Source organism: Helianthus annuus, chromosome 1, assembly GCF_002127325.2.
Source record: "Helianthus annuus cultivar XRQ/B chromosome 1, HanXRQr2.0-SUNRISE, whole genome shotgun sequence".
In the NCBI taxonomy this organism is placed as follows: Eukaryota; Viridiplantae; Streptophyta; class Magnoliopsida; order Asterales; family Asteraceae; genus Helianthus; species Helianthus annuus.
Window position 1 is genome coordinate 2941417 of NC_035433.2, and position 14820 is coordinate 2956236.

The following is a 14820-nucleotide window of genomic DNA, read 5'->3' on the forward strand; positions in this document are numbered from 1 at the left end:
AAATAAAAATCCGGCCAGCTACTTTCTTCATCCGATCACGATTTCAAATTATTTACCAGGAACAAAATATTCATTCTAAAAAAATATGATGCGTTGGTAAGACGTCTTCACTCTATCTAAACTGTCACTTAAATGTATAGAAATATTTTAAAAGTATATTCGTTTTCTTTAACAACAAATTTGGATTAGTGACGAATCACTGGAATATCATCATGTTACCAGCAGAACCATCCAATCATATTCATCTCCACCGAGAGAAAACCATTAACAACAAAGTTGGATTACTGACGAACCACTGGAATATTATCATGTTACCAGCAGAACCATCCAATCATATTCATCTCCACCGAGAGAAAACCATTAAAATTAAAAAAAAAAAACAAAATATTCACCAAATAATAGAAATCAAATTACCAATTACACATTCAAGACACAAAATCCAAACACAAAAACCAAAATATCATCAACCAAATTATACATCATCAAATCAAGTCAGAAAAAAAAAACATTCCAAAAAGTCAACAAAAGTCAACGCCGGCACCTAGTAATCGCACTGCAACCACGTTGGTACGGATTCGCCTGACCACCAGACCGACAGTTATAATAAGACGCACCTCTTTGCGAGCACGGTACATTGTTCCCCTGCAGCGCACCATAGCTGATATACTTCGTCGTCGCTAAAATGCGCCTGGTGCTCTCCGACTCCATCTCCAACTCTCCTGTAGTACCACCACCCATACACTCACCGACAGAGCCGCTGCATGAGCCGGCTTGGTTAGCCAGCCAGGTGAAGTCGGCTGAGCCGGCGGCTGATGGACGGAAAAGTGTGACGGAGGTTATTAGGAGGTGAAGAAGAAGAAGATTTGTGAAAGAAAAATAAGTCATTTTTTGTTGTTTTTTTTTTGTTGTTTGTATGAGAGATGTGTTGTGTGTTTAATAATAATATTGTGACAAAGTGTACGCGCTGGCAGGCTGTCAGAGGTGATTAAATAACAGTGAGGGTTGGATGATTGGGTTTTGGTTTGGTGGTATTTGCGAAACTGCCATTTTAGTTGAGTGGGGTTGGTTAGGGGATCTGATGTTCCACGTGGTGGGTTCTGATTGGGTGAATTGTTTTAGTTTTGGTTTGTTATTTTTTTATGAGTGAAATGCCATTTGAGACCTTCTCGTTTGGGTTATTTTAACAATTTAGTTCAAATGTTTCATTTTTTTTACGTGGGTTCAAAAACGTTTCATCATTGCTATTTTAGTCCACTGAGTTAACTTCAATATGTAATTCTGTTAATTAGAAAGGCAATTCGGCCATATAAAATGACCGAATTACCCTTCTGGTTAACCAAAAAATGGATGAAGTTAACTCAGTAGACTAAAATGGCAACGGGGAAACCTTTATGGACTCACAGGAGAAAAATGAAATTTTTGGACTAAACTGCTAAAATGACCCAAACCACAGGGCCTAAAATGGCATTTAACTCTTTTTTTTTTTAAATTGTAAATACATTATTAATATGAAGATTTTTTTAACACTAAACCTCAGTACATCTAAGATCACCTTGGCAAATGGATTATTTTCTCGCCGGAAAAACATAAGGTAGTTGATATGTGTTAGTTTGGTTAGTTACACATTTCGGAGGTTAGTTGTAATACGTTGATAGTTGGGGGTCGTTTGTATGAATAGTTGTAAAAAGGATTGGGAGTTCGTTATAGGGCTAATCAGTAATCACAATTGGTCCAACTTGTTTTTGAGAAATACTTTCTTTCTCTAAAATTGAGCTCTATTGTGGTGACTCAGCTCAGTCACAACTGAACAACCTACAAGCTTAATCTAGAGTAAATTGCTCTAGATGAGACTCGAACCGACGATCTCTATAAAGAAAGACATAAGGCTACCACTGAATCAAATGGGCTTTGGTTATAACCCAACAAATTTTATGATATAATCAATTGATTATGATAATACGTTCAGTGATTTTTATAGGTTTAGTTTTTTGTGTAAGTACTTCGTAGCATAACTTTTGGTTCTCTAGCGATTAGCTTACTAAACCATGTGAATTACACGTCCTTAAGTTTATTTTTTATAATTGTCATGTAATGTTAGATTAGGTTAAATTTATTTTTATTTTTTATAATTGTCACGTGATGTTATGTGAGTTTCTAAATATGGCTTATTTTTAAAGACAGCCCACAATAATACATTGGTTTTATTATTATCTCTGTATTTTTTTTAATCATGTTATGCTTTTTTTACGCTAATATCGTAATAAACTATTGATAAATATATGTAATAAAGTATAATTTAATTTATTGCTTTATTTTTCATTAACTTTTTAATCAATAAGGCTATGTGGTATGTGGTTGATGGTTTGGGTCATGAATTACCACGTGGGACGTGGTCTACGTGATACACCTCCCCCTTCCCAAACCAACGTGGTTCGCGTGGTTAAATCCACGGCAACCACGACCCTCTTTCAATTAATTAGAAGATTTGATTGGTATGAGGAGGGGATAAAGGATAATAGAAGGGGTCATGATTCACACCATATAAAGTGACGTATTAGGTTGGTGGATGACAGGATGACGGTGAGGTGACATGACCCTAACATGAAGGATGATGGTGTTCATTTAGGTAATCACAACACCATATAGCATAATAAAGATGTAAAATGTAACTTAATTTATTGTTTTTTTTTTTTTCATTCAAAACTGTTTAAGCTAAGCGATGAGGTGCACACGAATATTTTTTAAGCCAAGGAGAAAGAGTCATCTCCAAAACAAACTCAAATAATCAGAAATTTGTGGAGTATAACTTACATCTCTAGGCTATATTACTAGAACATGCGTACTGGTTAATGCTTCTTAAGGGGCATTTTTCGCTACATCAACATCATAACGTTCTTTAACGTATGTGTAACAGTTAATGTTCCTTAATGCTCATTTCATTCAATACTTTCTATTTTTTTTTTCTCCTTTTGGGCATTATTCTAGAAATGTCTCTTCCTCTTCATGCTCCTATAATGTTCACCGGTAAGGTGCTAGAGACGTTATCAAACTCTTACACACCCCTATAATGCTCATCACGTACGGCCTTAGCTGCATTGCACGTGCCCGTATACAACTCCCAACCCACTTACTTTATCTATTCCTTACTATATTTGGTGACGTAACATCGACCACACGTCTCTTTCCCCTTCTCGAAAGATGTGTGCGTCGTCAAACGCTACCTCAACCTTCTGTTTCCACACCAGATTCTACGTTCACGAAGGGGAAATCTAAGCATTTCTGTTTTTCTAGCCCGAAACCATTGTATTTTTCTAATTCATTGAATTGTTGAGCAAATTTTGATATTTCGAACCAAAATAGTACCAATGGTGATCTTTGCCCAAAACTACATCAATGATCAATGACGATATCATGCATATAGTTATAAAAGCTATAAAAAGGGAAAATGAATACAATGTCATTATTTTAATGTTATTAAGATAAAATGCTTATAATTAAGATATATTATTTTATTTGTTCCATTTATAGTTTCTTTATTACTATGTTTTTTTTTTTTTGAACATTCATTAACATTGATAGATGCTTTATTTTGTAGTTGTCTATAGTTAATCTAACGGCTGTCATTTAGCAGCATTAGTACGAGCACATTTCTCTTGGAATTAATTTATTTGTTTGCTCTTAATAATATGTTGTATAATAATAATAATAATAATAATAATAATAATAATAATAATAATAATAATAATAATAATAATAATAATAATAATAATAATAATAATTAAAGTCCCATGAACAATAGATAGTAAAGCTCTTTACAATCTTACTAAACTGAATATTGATAATATTGAAACAATATATAAACGGAAAATGTTACAAATAAAAGAAAATAAATTAAGCCAGAAATTTAAATATATCATATATCATTAAAACAAATCAAAAGAATTATTGTACTATTTTCTAGAACCAATAATATATGTTTTCCTCAAGTTCTTTTAAATTAAGAATTCCTCGAGTTCTTTAAATGAATTTTCTTTTCCAAACTAATATAAAAATTTCAGAAAATTGTCATTCACCTAACAGTATGTTTAAAATCAACCTAACATTATCATGTAATAAAATTACAAAAATATTTGGGAAAACAGAACATGCGTAATTAATGTGTGAATCTATACATTATAATAAAACAAAACAAACTTTGGCCATTTGTCTTATTCTTACAACACTTAATGCCACGTGTCATGTGATTGTATCCCTAAAAATTATTTTGAGCGGCAATGAGCGGCCTTTCTTTACATCCCTGTTTTCTCTTTCAATGTGATAAGGAAAATTGAAGTTTCCATCTTTCTCTCTAAGGTTATCAAATCTCTCTACCATATATCCGATTTCCATATCTCTTAACAATCATCACCCAAAATATGAACCCTAGATGTATAAACCCTAGATGTATAAATCCATACGTATTCTTCAATTTTCTTCACATCGATTCGGTTGTTAATCAATTTATCAATCATTATCTTTCTGTTCACAACGAATTGGCAGTCAATCGAATTGTGAAGCGTTATTTTAAGGTACGATTGTTTAATATGTATGCATATTTATCTGTTCTTTAATCTGTAGCAAAATTTAGGGGTTTTTGTGAGTATGTTATTGATTCAAGTGCCGATTTTCTATCGATTTGCACTGAATATAATTAGTAAACATATGAATCTTTTCTTAAGTTTCTTTTCTGTAACAATTTTTATGTTTCTGATACTCTTTTTAGTTTTAGGTTTATTTGATGTTCATTAAGATCTGCGAATAAGTGATTAAAAAATTGTAGGGCTTTTTTTTTAATATGTTTAATGATTCTGTTTTTATGCAACGGTTATCTGCAAATTAGAGCTGCATATGTTAGATTATGTTTTTCTGCACGGATTTGTGGTTATAAAGTATGAAATTTATATAGTAAACTTAATTTTAAATATACTTCAGATTGCCTTATGATTTATTGAAACAATAGGGAAACATATATCATACTGATTGAATCATCTACAACTTGAAATTTGTTCGTTATTATTGTTTGTCACATATGCACTTACTACAACTCAAGTTTACATGATAGATTGAAATTGTAATCAGCTAGAAATTATTACTGTTTGCTACATATGCACTTACTAGAACTCAAGTTTAGATGATAGCTTGAAATTGTAATAGCTTTAAATTATTACTGTTTGATACATATGCACTTACTAGAACTCAAGTTTACATGAAAGATTGAAATTGTAATAGCTTGAAATTATGAATGTAAACATGTTTGAAATTGCTTTTTATAATGTAACTTGCTTTTACTTGCTCGCTTTGTTTATCACATATCACTGATACTTATTTTTATAATGTAACTTGCTTTTATTTATTCAACAGATTATATCACTGATAGTTATTCTATTGTTTATACAGTCATGGCTCCAGCGTTTGTGAAGATTATTTATGAGCGTTTGTGAAGATTATTTATGATGCTTCACCGTCATCTCTGGTAAATTTTTTATTTAAATTTATTTGTATTGCTGTTTTTTTCCGACAACTTATTTTTCTTAAATATTACAGCCTTTGCCTGCTTTTTACAATGATGCCGTTCGAAACTTAGGCTTTCCTGTTGGGCATGTCACGTTGAGTACAGGTTCTCAACGCTGGCATGTTTACATCAAAGTGACGACTAACGGATGCTTTATCACTGATGGATGGTCAAACGTTTTTTCGGATCTTGGAATTGAAGAGACAGATTTTATTTTTTTGAGGTCCTTTCTGAAAACACATTTCATATCTACCATTTCAAGATTGATCGTGATTTGAATGTGAAAGATAGTTTTTACCATGTAATGATGTTTCCTGAAGCGAAAAATTTGGTATGTTTTTTAAAATCTTACACCACTGTGTTATGTTTATTATATATTTTTTCAAGTTTATGTTACACAAATATTTGACATATTTTATAATTGTTTGCAGTGGTTGCCAAAAAAATTCATGGAACATAATTTCAATGATGATATTCTCGAAAATAATGTCACGATTCGTTATAGTCCTAATCAAGAAAGGACTGTAAGGATTAAAAAGTTATGGGATATTCATTACTACATCCTTGACTTCTCACAGATTTCAACTGATTTGTCTTTGGTTAAGTGGGATTTTCTTGTGTTTCATAGAGTTGAAACTTACACATTTAATCTCATAGTTTTCCGTCTACTCGGTGATGGTTCTTTAGTTGCTGAAATGGGAATTCCACTGCCTGAACAAAAACCGATACCTGAACCAGAATATCAAGCAGAAAATGATATTGAAGTCGGAATTCAACATAGCGAGACTGAGGATCAATTTCCGATTGAAGATATTAATGATGACATTGATGTTAATGTTGACAATCAAGTATCTGATGATGAAGAGCTGCCTGTTCACGGAAACCCGCCTCTACCCGTCAACGATGTATATGAGATTGAGTGGATCCTTACTTATCGATTTGTAAGTCAGTCGTACTCTAACATAAGTTGATTTTACTGATTAACTTTATTTATTGTCACTGATACGTATTTTTTTAAACGTGATGTAGCGTTTCCCACAGCGTTTTGTTGAGAATGTGCCGTTAGATGATGTTCAAGCGATGAACGTTCAGACTATGAATGGTGTTTCTGTTGTTTTGGAAATGCGTTCCGAGCTTTCACGTGGAGGTCCAAGGTATGCTTTCAGAGGCTGGAAGAGATTTATGCGTGAAGTTGGTCTGGTTAGTGGTCGTGCATATGTGCTTCGTTATGAAAGGAACAATGGAGTTTTGGTAATTTCGGAGGTCATACCTCACATCTTTTAAAAACACTAGATAATCTAAGATGAAGTATCATCCTTTTTATTTACTTCCATATTACTGTGTCTTTTAAGTTATTTTCTTCTACGTACTACGTTTTGATGGATGTTAAATTACTTTTTGAACACTATAACGGTTGTTTGAGTATGAATAGACAATGTTTTATTTTTTTTATTTTCACACGTGTTTGGTTTGAAATCCAATGATTTGTGTTGGCTGTTTACCATATTATAATCACCTTTCATATTGTTGATGTTTACTTATATATGTTTTTTATTTATAATGTATAGATGCTTCCCATATACAATTGTAATGTGATATGTTTTTAGTTATTTTCTACTTGGTATTATGTTATAAAGGATGTCTCCTTTGTTATCAGTTGTTTGTGTATAAAATCATAATATTTATATCAAGTTTCATATGTATTGACTATTGCAATTTTTACGGGTAACAAGCTTACATTGAACATACATTTGGTTTGAGAATTTGGTGGATTTTCGTATGTTTTCCTTAGTCTTTTAGTAAATTGATTTACTAAGTAGTATCTTCCACCTGGTTTTGGTTGGTTGGCATATACTGATATTAGCACAAGCGGTGATATCTATCTGATTATTTCAAGAGTTTAATAACTATATGCAACTACAATATGTGTACATTGGGTAAAATTTTACCTTTTTGCTCTAACAGTGCCGTTGCTTGGTGTGGAAAACTGAACGCCATAGCATGTGCGGCAGAAACTTGTGCACGTATATCCAAGTAAGTGGCATTGTTCTTTTTCTATTCAATAATAGTAGCACACATATTTTGTTTATATACGATGACTTGGTTGTGAGACAACATATATTATCATATTCAAAACAACTTGATGTTGCATTTAACTGCTGTTTTCCATAACCTACTGGACTGCAACAATCATCGTTTTTGAGCAACGACTTTAAGTTCCTGTAAGTATTGTGATATAACTGCTGTTTTGCGCATATGCTGGACTGCAACAAGCATTGTTTTGAAAGGTAATTTATGGCTAAATCTTATATCCGTGTAACTCTTATAATGACATTATTTTTGAAATTGGTTTTGTTTTCCATTTAGGAACTTAGACCTATTAGATACATATTCTATAATACTTTAATTGTATATATTTTTATAATAACATAAAAATTTTCAAAATAATGTATAATTCTATATATTAATAAATGGAAAGCGTTTTTTTACGGATGAGATTTAAAGATTTCAATCAATTTTAATAACGGTATTTTGGTCAATGATTTTTAGTGAAATAGGAAAGGTATTAGTAATTTATATAAATCACTTCCTTAAATATGTAAATCATTTAATTTTTTGTTAACGTTACCACCATTATATTATTTAGTTAGATTTTTTCCAAAATTATATAATAATTTAATGCATTATATATACGTACGTTTTATGTCATTCAAGCATATCGTTTTCCTGTGTCAACATCACAAAAGAGATACGTAGGTTTTTCAAATGTCATCGAACTTTGTTCATGTTTTTTAACTGTATATTGCTTGCATTACTTACTTTCGATATGTGTTGTTGTTAATTTTTGTTGTTTATCATACTAACTGTTTTGTTTGACACCATTTAGAAATGGAACAACAACCAATCACACTCCTGAATCATTTGGATTTGAACCAAGATAACTACACTATCAAGGTTCACATTGTCCGATTATGGTCAAGAGCATAGTTCAACAATCCAAGACAGGTCTACTGCTATGACATGATCATTATGGACCAAGCTGTAGGTTTTCGAAATAAAAATTTTATTTATTATATTTACCACAATAAAAAAAAGATCGTTGATAGTGTTATTATATTTTTTTCATTATTGCTTATGTAACCATTTATTTTTCATTCACAACTGCAGGATACTAAAATATAGGCGTTTGTTTTAGCAAAAAATGCACGAGAGTATGAATATATGCTTAAGGAAAACCAGTGTTTGGTTATTCGTAATCCATCGTTGGGGGAAAACCGACAAAAAGTTAAGTACATTTCGTCGGCATTGAAGATTAATCTCAATGATAATACGGTTGTTACTGCTTGCAACGAGGCTGTTGGCTCTGAGTGGGGATTTGAGTTTGTTCCGTGTGACAATTTAGTAGAGAATCCTGAAGATGACAGTAATTCATTCAAATCTTCAATTGGTATTTTCTATATTTTCTTAATTCCCAAAAACTACAACTATATAATATATGTATGTATATATAATAGATTTAAGTTTGAATATGGTTATGATATGATACACTGTGTATATATTAGTTATAAACCTTTTTTGATTTTAATTTTTTCTATAATTTTTGTTAGACGTAATTGGTTATGTTGTTAGAAGCTTTCCTTTTGAACTTAAAGATAACAATAACAATGGTAAAGAGGAAAAGAAGCTAACATTTATGCTTGAAGATTTGAGGTAAGTTATATTTAAGGTTTTTATGTGTTTTTTTTCTAACAGTGGTTTTAATGTTTATATTAACATATTATGTTAATGAATATAATACAGTCATAAGCAAATCTATGTCACACTATGGGATGAATATGCCGAGTAAATTTTGGAATTTGAAAGGAACAACAAAGATGAAAAGAATGTTGTGATCGTTCTTCAATTTGCAAAGTATAGGTTTTGGCAAGGTATAACATATATGTCTAACTAATATCTTTTGTAATTACTTTAAACTGAGTATGTTAATTTGGTTACATACATGTTTTGTATACGTATCCAACATGTATACGGTTACTCGTGTTTTCATCAACAAGGATATTGATGAGATTAACCAGTTTAAGAAAAGGTTTTATTTTTTATTAGCATTTTGAGTCAGAAATGTAGACGTTCTTTTTTTTATATTCAATGACCCCTTATTTTGGTTGCAGTTTCATTGCACAACTGTCATCCGAGAAATCGTCCGAGTACTCTGGTCTGAGTTCAACTGTAATGAAATCTCCTACCGACGAGTTTCTAACGGATATTAACTTCAGTACTATAGGAGCCCTTACCGAAATAACTGAGGTATTATTTTAATTAAATTCAATAGTATGTAATTTCGTAATGTGAAACGGCACATATATTCATTTTTTGTCTTCCTTCTCAGAAAAAAATTGTTGTCGTTCTGGGCACCATAAAGAGTTTTGCTTCGGAAAGTGAATGGTTTTATAATGCATGTAAGAATTGCAATTGCAAGGTCTCCACCAAGACGGTTGAAAAAGATAAAGCTGATGGAACTGATGGTGTTGAGGAGGTTGTTATCCTCGAGTGCAAGAATGCGCCATGTAACAAGAAGACCGTCTATTCCGTTCCCAGGTATTGATAATAGTTTTTATGTTACGAATTTTGTTGTTATTAATTTATTTGTACAATTAGTTATTAACTAATAATTGTTGTTGTTCAGGATAAAGGTTCTAATCCGTGTTCAAGATTGTACGGGCATTGTAACTCTTACCATGTTTGAGCGTGAGGTCGTAAAGCTTCTCAATGTTAACGCCAATCAATTGCTAGACAAGAACTTGGAGGTATTTCATGTTTAGATTAATACTGTATCAATGCTGACATGTTGTGTATATACTATAGCATGTTTTTTAGATTAATTTTAACCTTCATATGTATTTCTTTACAGTTGGCTAATGAAGGAAGATTCCCAGAGGAACTTAAAGCTTTACTCGGAAAGAAGTTGGCCTTCAAGATCGCTATAAGTTTGTATAACATCCAAAAGAAGTCTGATGGATACTCTGTTTCCAAATTAACAGATAATCCAACCGTGATCTCGGAGCTGGATAGGAATTTTGATGTATTCCAGGTAGGCTAAGGTTAAGAATTACTTAGTCGTCTATATGTTTTGAAATTTTTATCGTTTATACGTGCTATGTTATGAAACAATCACAGCCTGCTGATGAAGACCGTGAATATGGTGGTTTGCCTGTTATAGAGCCAACAAACAATGATATCGCCAAGGTATATCCTTTACAATTGTAATTTGTTAAAAAAAAACTCTTTTATGTATTAATTGTATATGCATTTAAAATATTTATGTTACTTTGTAGGATTCTGTTTCCCGTACTGGCGATGATGTAACTCCAATATCTAATTTGTCCAGAAGCTTTTTTACAACATACATGTTGGATGGGGACAATACCAGTAATATGCGCATGGAAAAGGAGTTAAAGCGGAATTTGGATAGCGTTTATGAGTATGATGGGATCTCTTCGCAATCTTCTTCCAAACCAAAAAAATGCGGCGTTGAGGTAGATGACGGTGTTGATCTTGATGTGACCGTTCGTCGTGTGGATCCGGGTGTTGAAGAGTAGTTACTGATAACAAACATATAATGAGCATCTCATTTGGTTTAACTTTTAATGTTTTGGTTTTATCATTCTCATTACAGACATTTTAATGTTTTGGTTTCTGTTTAGTGTTTAAACCTATGCTCTTTATTGTTATCAACATTTGAAATGAATAAGAGATGTTTTTTTTATGTATAGATTGCATGTATATTACCGTCCATTTTTATGGTTTATTTGTATGACATGCCAAAATATTACACTGTTGACCTGTTTTCGGATTTGAATGAACATGGTGATTTAGTACCGCTATATAAAACCATCTTTGTTTTTTAGTTTGTATGAAACATTTTAATGTCCATAGACTTTACGTCCATCGTCATTCAAATTTTATGTTTTTTGATATTTTTTTCATTTTTGGTTTCTTTGTTATGTTTTTTTTAAAACGTATATTGTGATTTAACAATTTGCAATATTTAGGGATATACGTATCTATATGTAAATATGTGTATAAATTTATGTATATATATCAATATAATTTCGTATAACAAATAATACATTCTATTTAATAGGTCTATACTAAAAATAATAAAAAATGATGTTGACCTACAATCAAAGCATTTATATCATACCAAAAACGTAAAACCATATTTTTGGTAAGATATTTTAATTACAATATTTGTTATGGAGGAATTTAATGTAATAAATCAAATATTATTTCCATAATAGTTAACATACTTTCTTAAAATACTTTTACTACAAAAATTCTTTATAAGTAGTCATATTCTACATAAGTTTGCAAGACAAAAGATCTCAATCATTTCATCTACTACGATCTCATATTCATCAACAATTCAATTCGGTTAGTTGATTCTTTGGTTGTGTGTTTTGTTTCTGTTATGTTCGTTTTTTCGTTGGTGCTTAAAATACAGAATTCATTACTTTTCATCAATTGGTTTTCTACATATCTTAGTTACTAAGTTTTTTAGTTTGTATATTATGTTACAACTTTATTGATGTCTTCCAACTACTCAATTAAATCATAAACCTATCCATACGACCTATTTGAATGCTGTCAATATAATTTAAATCTAATTTACGTTTTTTTTTAATGTAGTTCATGTCATTGAAGGTTTAGGTTTTTAAATAGTAGTTAACGTATTTGTGTCAAGACTCCCAACAAAAGCATTTGGTCGTTTGATATGTGTGTGAAAACATTAGCGTTATGAAATGAGGTCTCATCTATTTGCATTAGCGCATTATCGAGAGATGACTAATTCTCAAAACCGATAACTAATATTGCTGATTATTCTATGAATGATGTTTATTTTGCATATTATTTTATTGATTTGTATAATAAGTAATTATGAAATCTACTTTTTATTCAATGATTCGCACAATGAAAATTGTATAATGACGTTTGTTGTCAATCATACCAACATGTATTTAATGGTTTAATGTATGAATCTATATTTTTTCAATGCGAAAGCCATGTCTAAAAGATCAAAGCATCAACCTTCGTCTTCATGCAATGATAAATGGAATTTAGATACTACAAAAGGTAACAATTTTGGTCAACAAAAGATACTCTTTTATTAAGTAACTTTTAATGTGACGTGTTTACAAAATATTATTTTATGTATGTTTTACTTACAGATGTTCCCTGCCCGATGTCAAGGATTCCGTTTTCAGATATTACGAATGGTATTATATTAACCAATTTTTTTTTGTTATAGATTTACAAAAATACTTTTTTGTTCAGAATTTACTTAACTGTTTTTGTTCTAACATGCATTCAATGCTTCTTAACGTTTACAGTTTCTACTCCGATCAGCATGCAAAATGAGGCTAAAGATAGACGTATAAAACGAAAATTATACTTGGATACTCGGAAATCTCATAATATGCATGTACATTCAAATTATGCAACGAACATATTGTCAAGTAGTATTCCAACAGGTAACTATATTTATAATTGTAAAGTTACGTCCTATTTGTTAGATGACCATTCAAAATCAAGTAGTGAGGCTGAAGGCTAATTATTTATCCGGGTAACAAACAACAAGACATTATGTAATAGCCCTTACATGTATAATATATTACTTACATATATAGCGTCCGAAACAAACATAAACCAAAAATATTTAAACAGGGTCCTTTATATGAAGGTGCATCTTGATCAACGAAATGTAGTCTTTTATTAAGTAATGTTAATGCGACGTGTTATCAAACTAATGTTTTATGTATTTTTTACTTACAGATGTTTCCGGCTCCATGTCAAGGATTCCGTTTTCAGATATTACCAATGGTATTTTATTAACGATTTTTTTTGGTATAGATGTATAATATATATATATATATATACATTATACATCTATATGTAAAACTAATTTATTTAATTAACCTTTATAGATCTAACATCCATTCAATGGTTCTTAACGTTTACAGTTTCTACTCCGAAAAGCATGCAAAATGAGGCAAAAGATAGACGTAGAAAACGAAAATTATACTTGGATTCTCGGAAATCTCATAATCTTCATGTACATTCAACTTGTGCAACCAACATGTTGTCAAGTAGTATTGCAACAGGTAACAATACTGATAATCGTAAAATGACGTCCTATTTTGTACATGAGTATTCAAATTTAAGAACTATTCTAACAAGTAACATATACCAAAATATTTAAACAGTTAACATAAAGCAAAATATTGTCAAGTAGTATTCCAACATCTAACATAAACCAAAATATTTAAACAGGTTCCACAAAAACCATTGCTACATACTTATCTACTTATTGCCAAAACCGTTTGTTAGCCAAAATTACCATATAAAATGGTTGAACGGTTTTGATCTATGGTACTAACCCCATTATTCTTTGATTACATCCCTAACAAAGAGTGTAGGCATATCCTCATACCACTCTAAAACGCAAAGATAACCCTTCTTGATGTTGTTTTCACGAACCCATGCTGTCCATCCCAATACACTAAACCTGTTTTTCTTTTTTCCTCTTTTTGGTTCAGCCGTGACGTTCAAAGTGGTTTCGACACCACGCCTATTTTGAATGGTCACCTTTCGGCAGCGATCGATTCCCATGGCTTTTGCGACCTTTACCGCTATCCGCTAAAAATGCCCAAAAAGTATTCAGACTCTAATGATAAAGAGAATAATGACACCATAGAACACCAACAGTTAAGTTAGTATACAAATAATCTAAGTAAATACTTACAAAACGTGAACAAGAGGACGGCATAAAAATGATATTTGGTTCTGGTGCGTCCCAGTCAATTGATTCCGAAGTGAAAGATTCTTCTGAGTCCGAATCTGTTAGCATGATCACTTCCTTTTCTTTCTTTTGTTTCTTTCGCTCATTTGAAGCACTCGCCATTGACTACATATGATTATTTTCATAAATACTATATGTTTATTATCACAGAACATTTCGATTTAGGAAAAAACCCCAATTTGAGATCGCCAATATGTAACACTGATGCAATATTCACAAATCTCAAATTGAATCTGAAGTTCTAAAACCTCTACACTAACACAAATCTTACATTATTCATCAACAACACACACATCCAGTACCAAATCAGGTAGTAACCTCCAAAATAACATAACATTTTAAACAAATTAGGGCTAAAACACACGGAATGAAATATCGTTAAACCTAATCACGCTAATACAAGTTTAACAAC

At 31.4% G+C, this 14820-nt stretch overlaps 2 protein-coding genes across 2 annotated transcripts; one reads left to right on the forward strand and one right to left on the reverse strand.

Moving 5' to 3' along the window:
* Window positions 1-373: 373 nt before the first annotated feature.
* On the reverse strand, window positions 374-948 carry LOC110878795 (rapid alkalinization factor). The gene has a single exon (XM_022127154.2). It carries the CDS (start codon window positions 883-885, stop codon window positions 529-531), a length of 357 nt encoding a protein of 118 aa, XP_021982846.1. The 5' UTR covers window positions 886-948; the 3' UTR covers window positions 374-528.
* Window positions 949-9573: 8625 nt separating this feature from the next.
* Window positions 9574-11222, forward strand: LOC110878792. The gene is made up of 7 exons (XM_022127151.2): window positions 9574-9638; window positions 9721-9856; window positions 9939-10147; window positions 10236-10356; window positions 10461-10640; window positions 10727-10795; window positions 10885-11222. Exons 1-7 carry the CDS (start codon window positions 9574-9576, stop codon window positions 11146-11148), a joined length of 1044 nt encoding a protein of 347 aa, XP_021982843.1. The 3' UTR covers window positions 11149-11222.
* Window positions 11223-14820: the final 3598 nt, after the last annotated feature.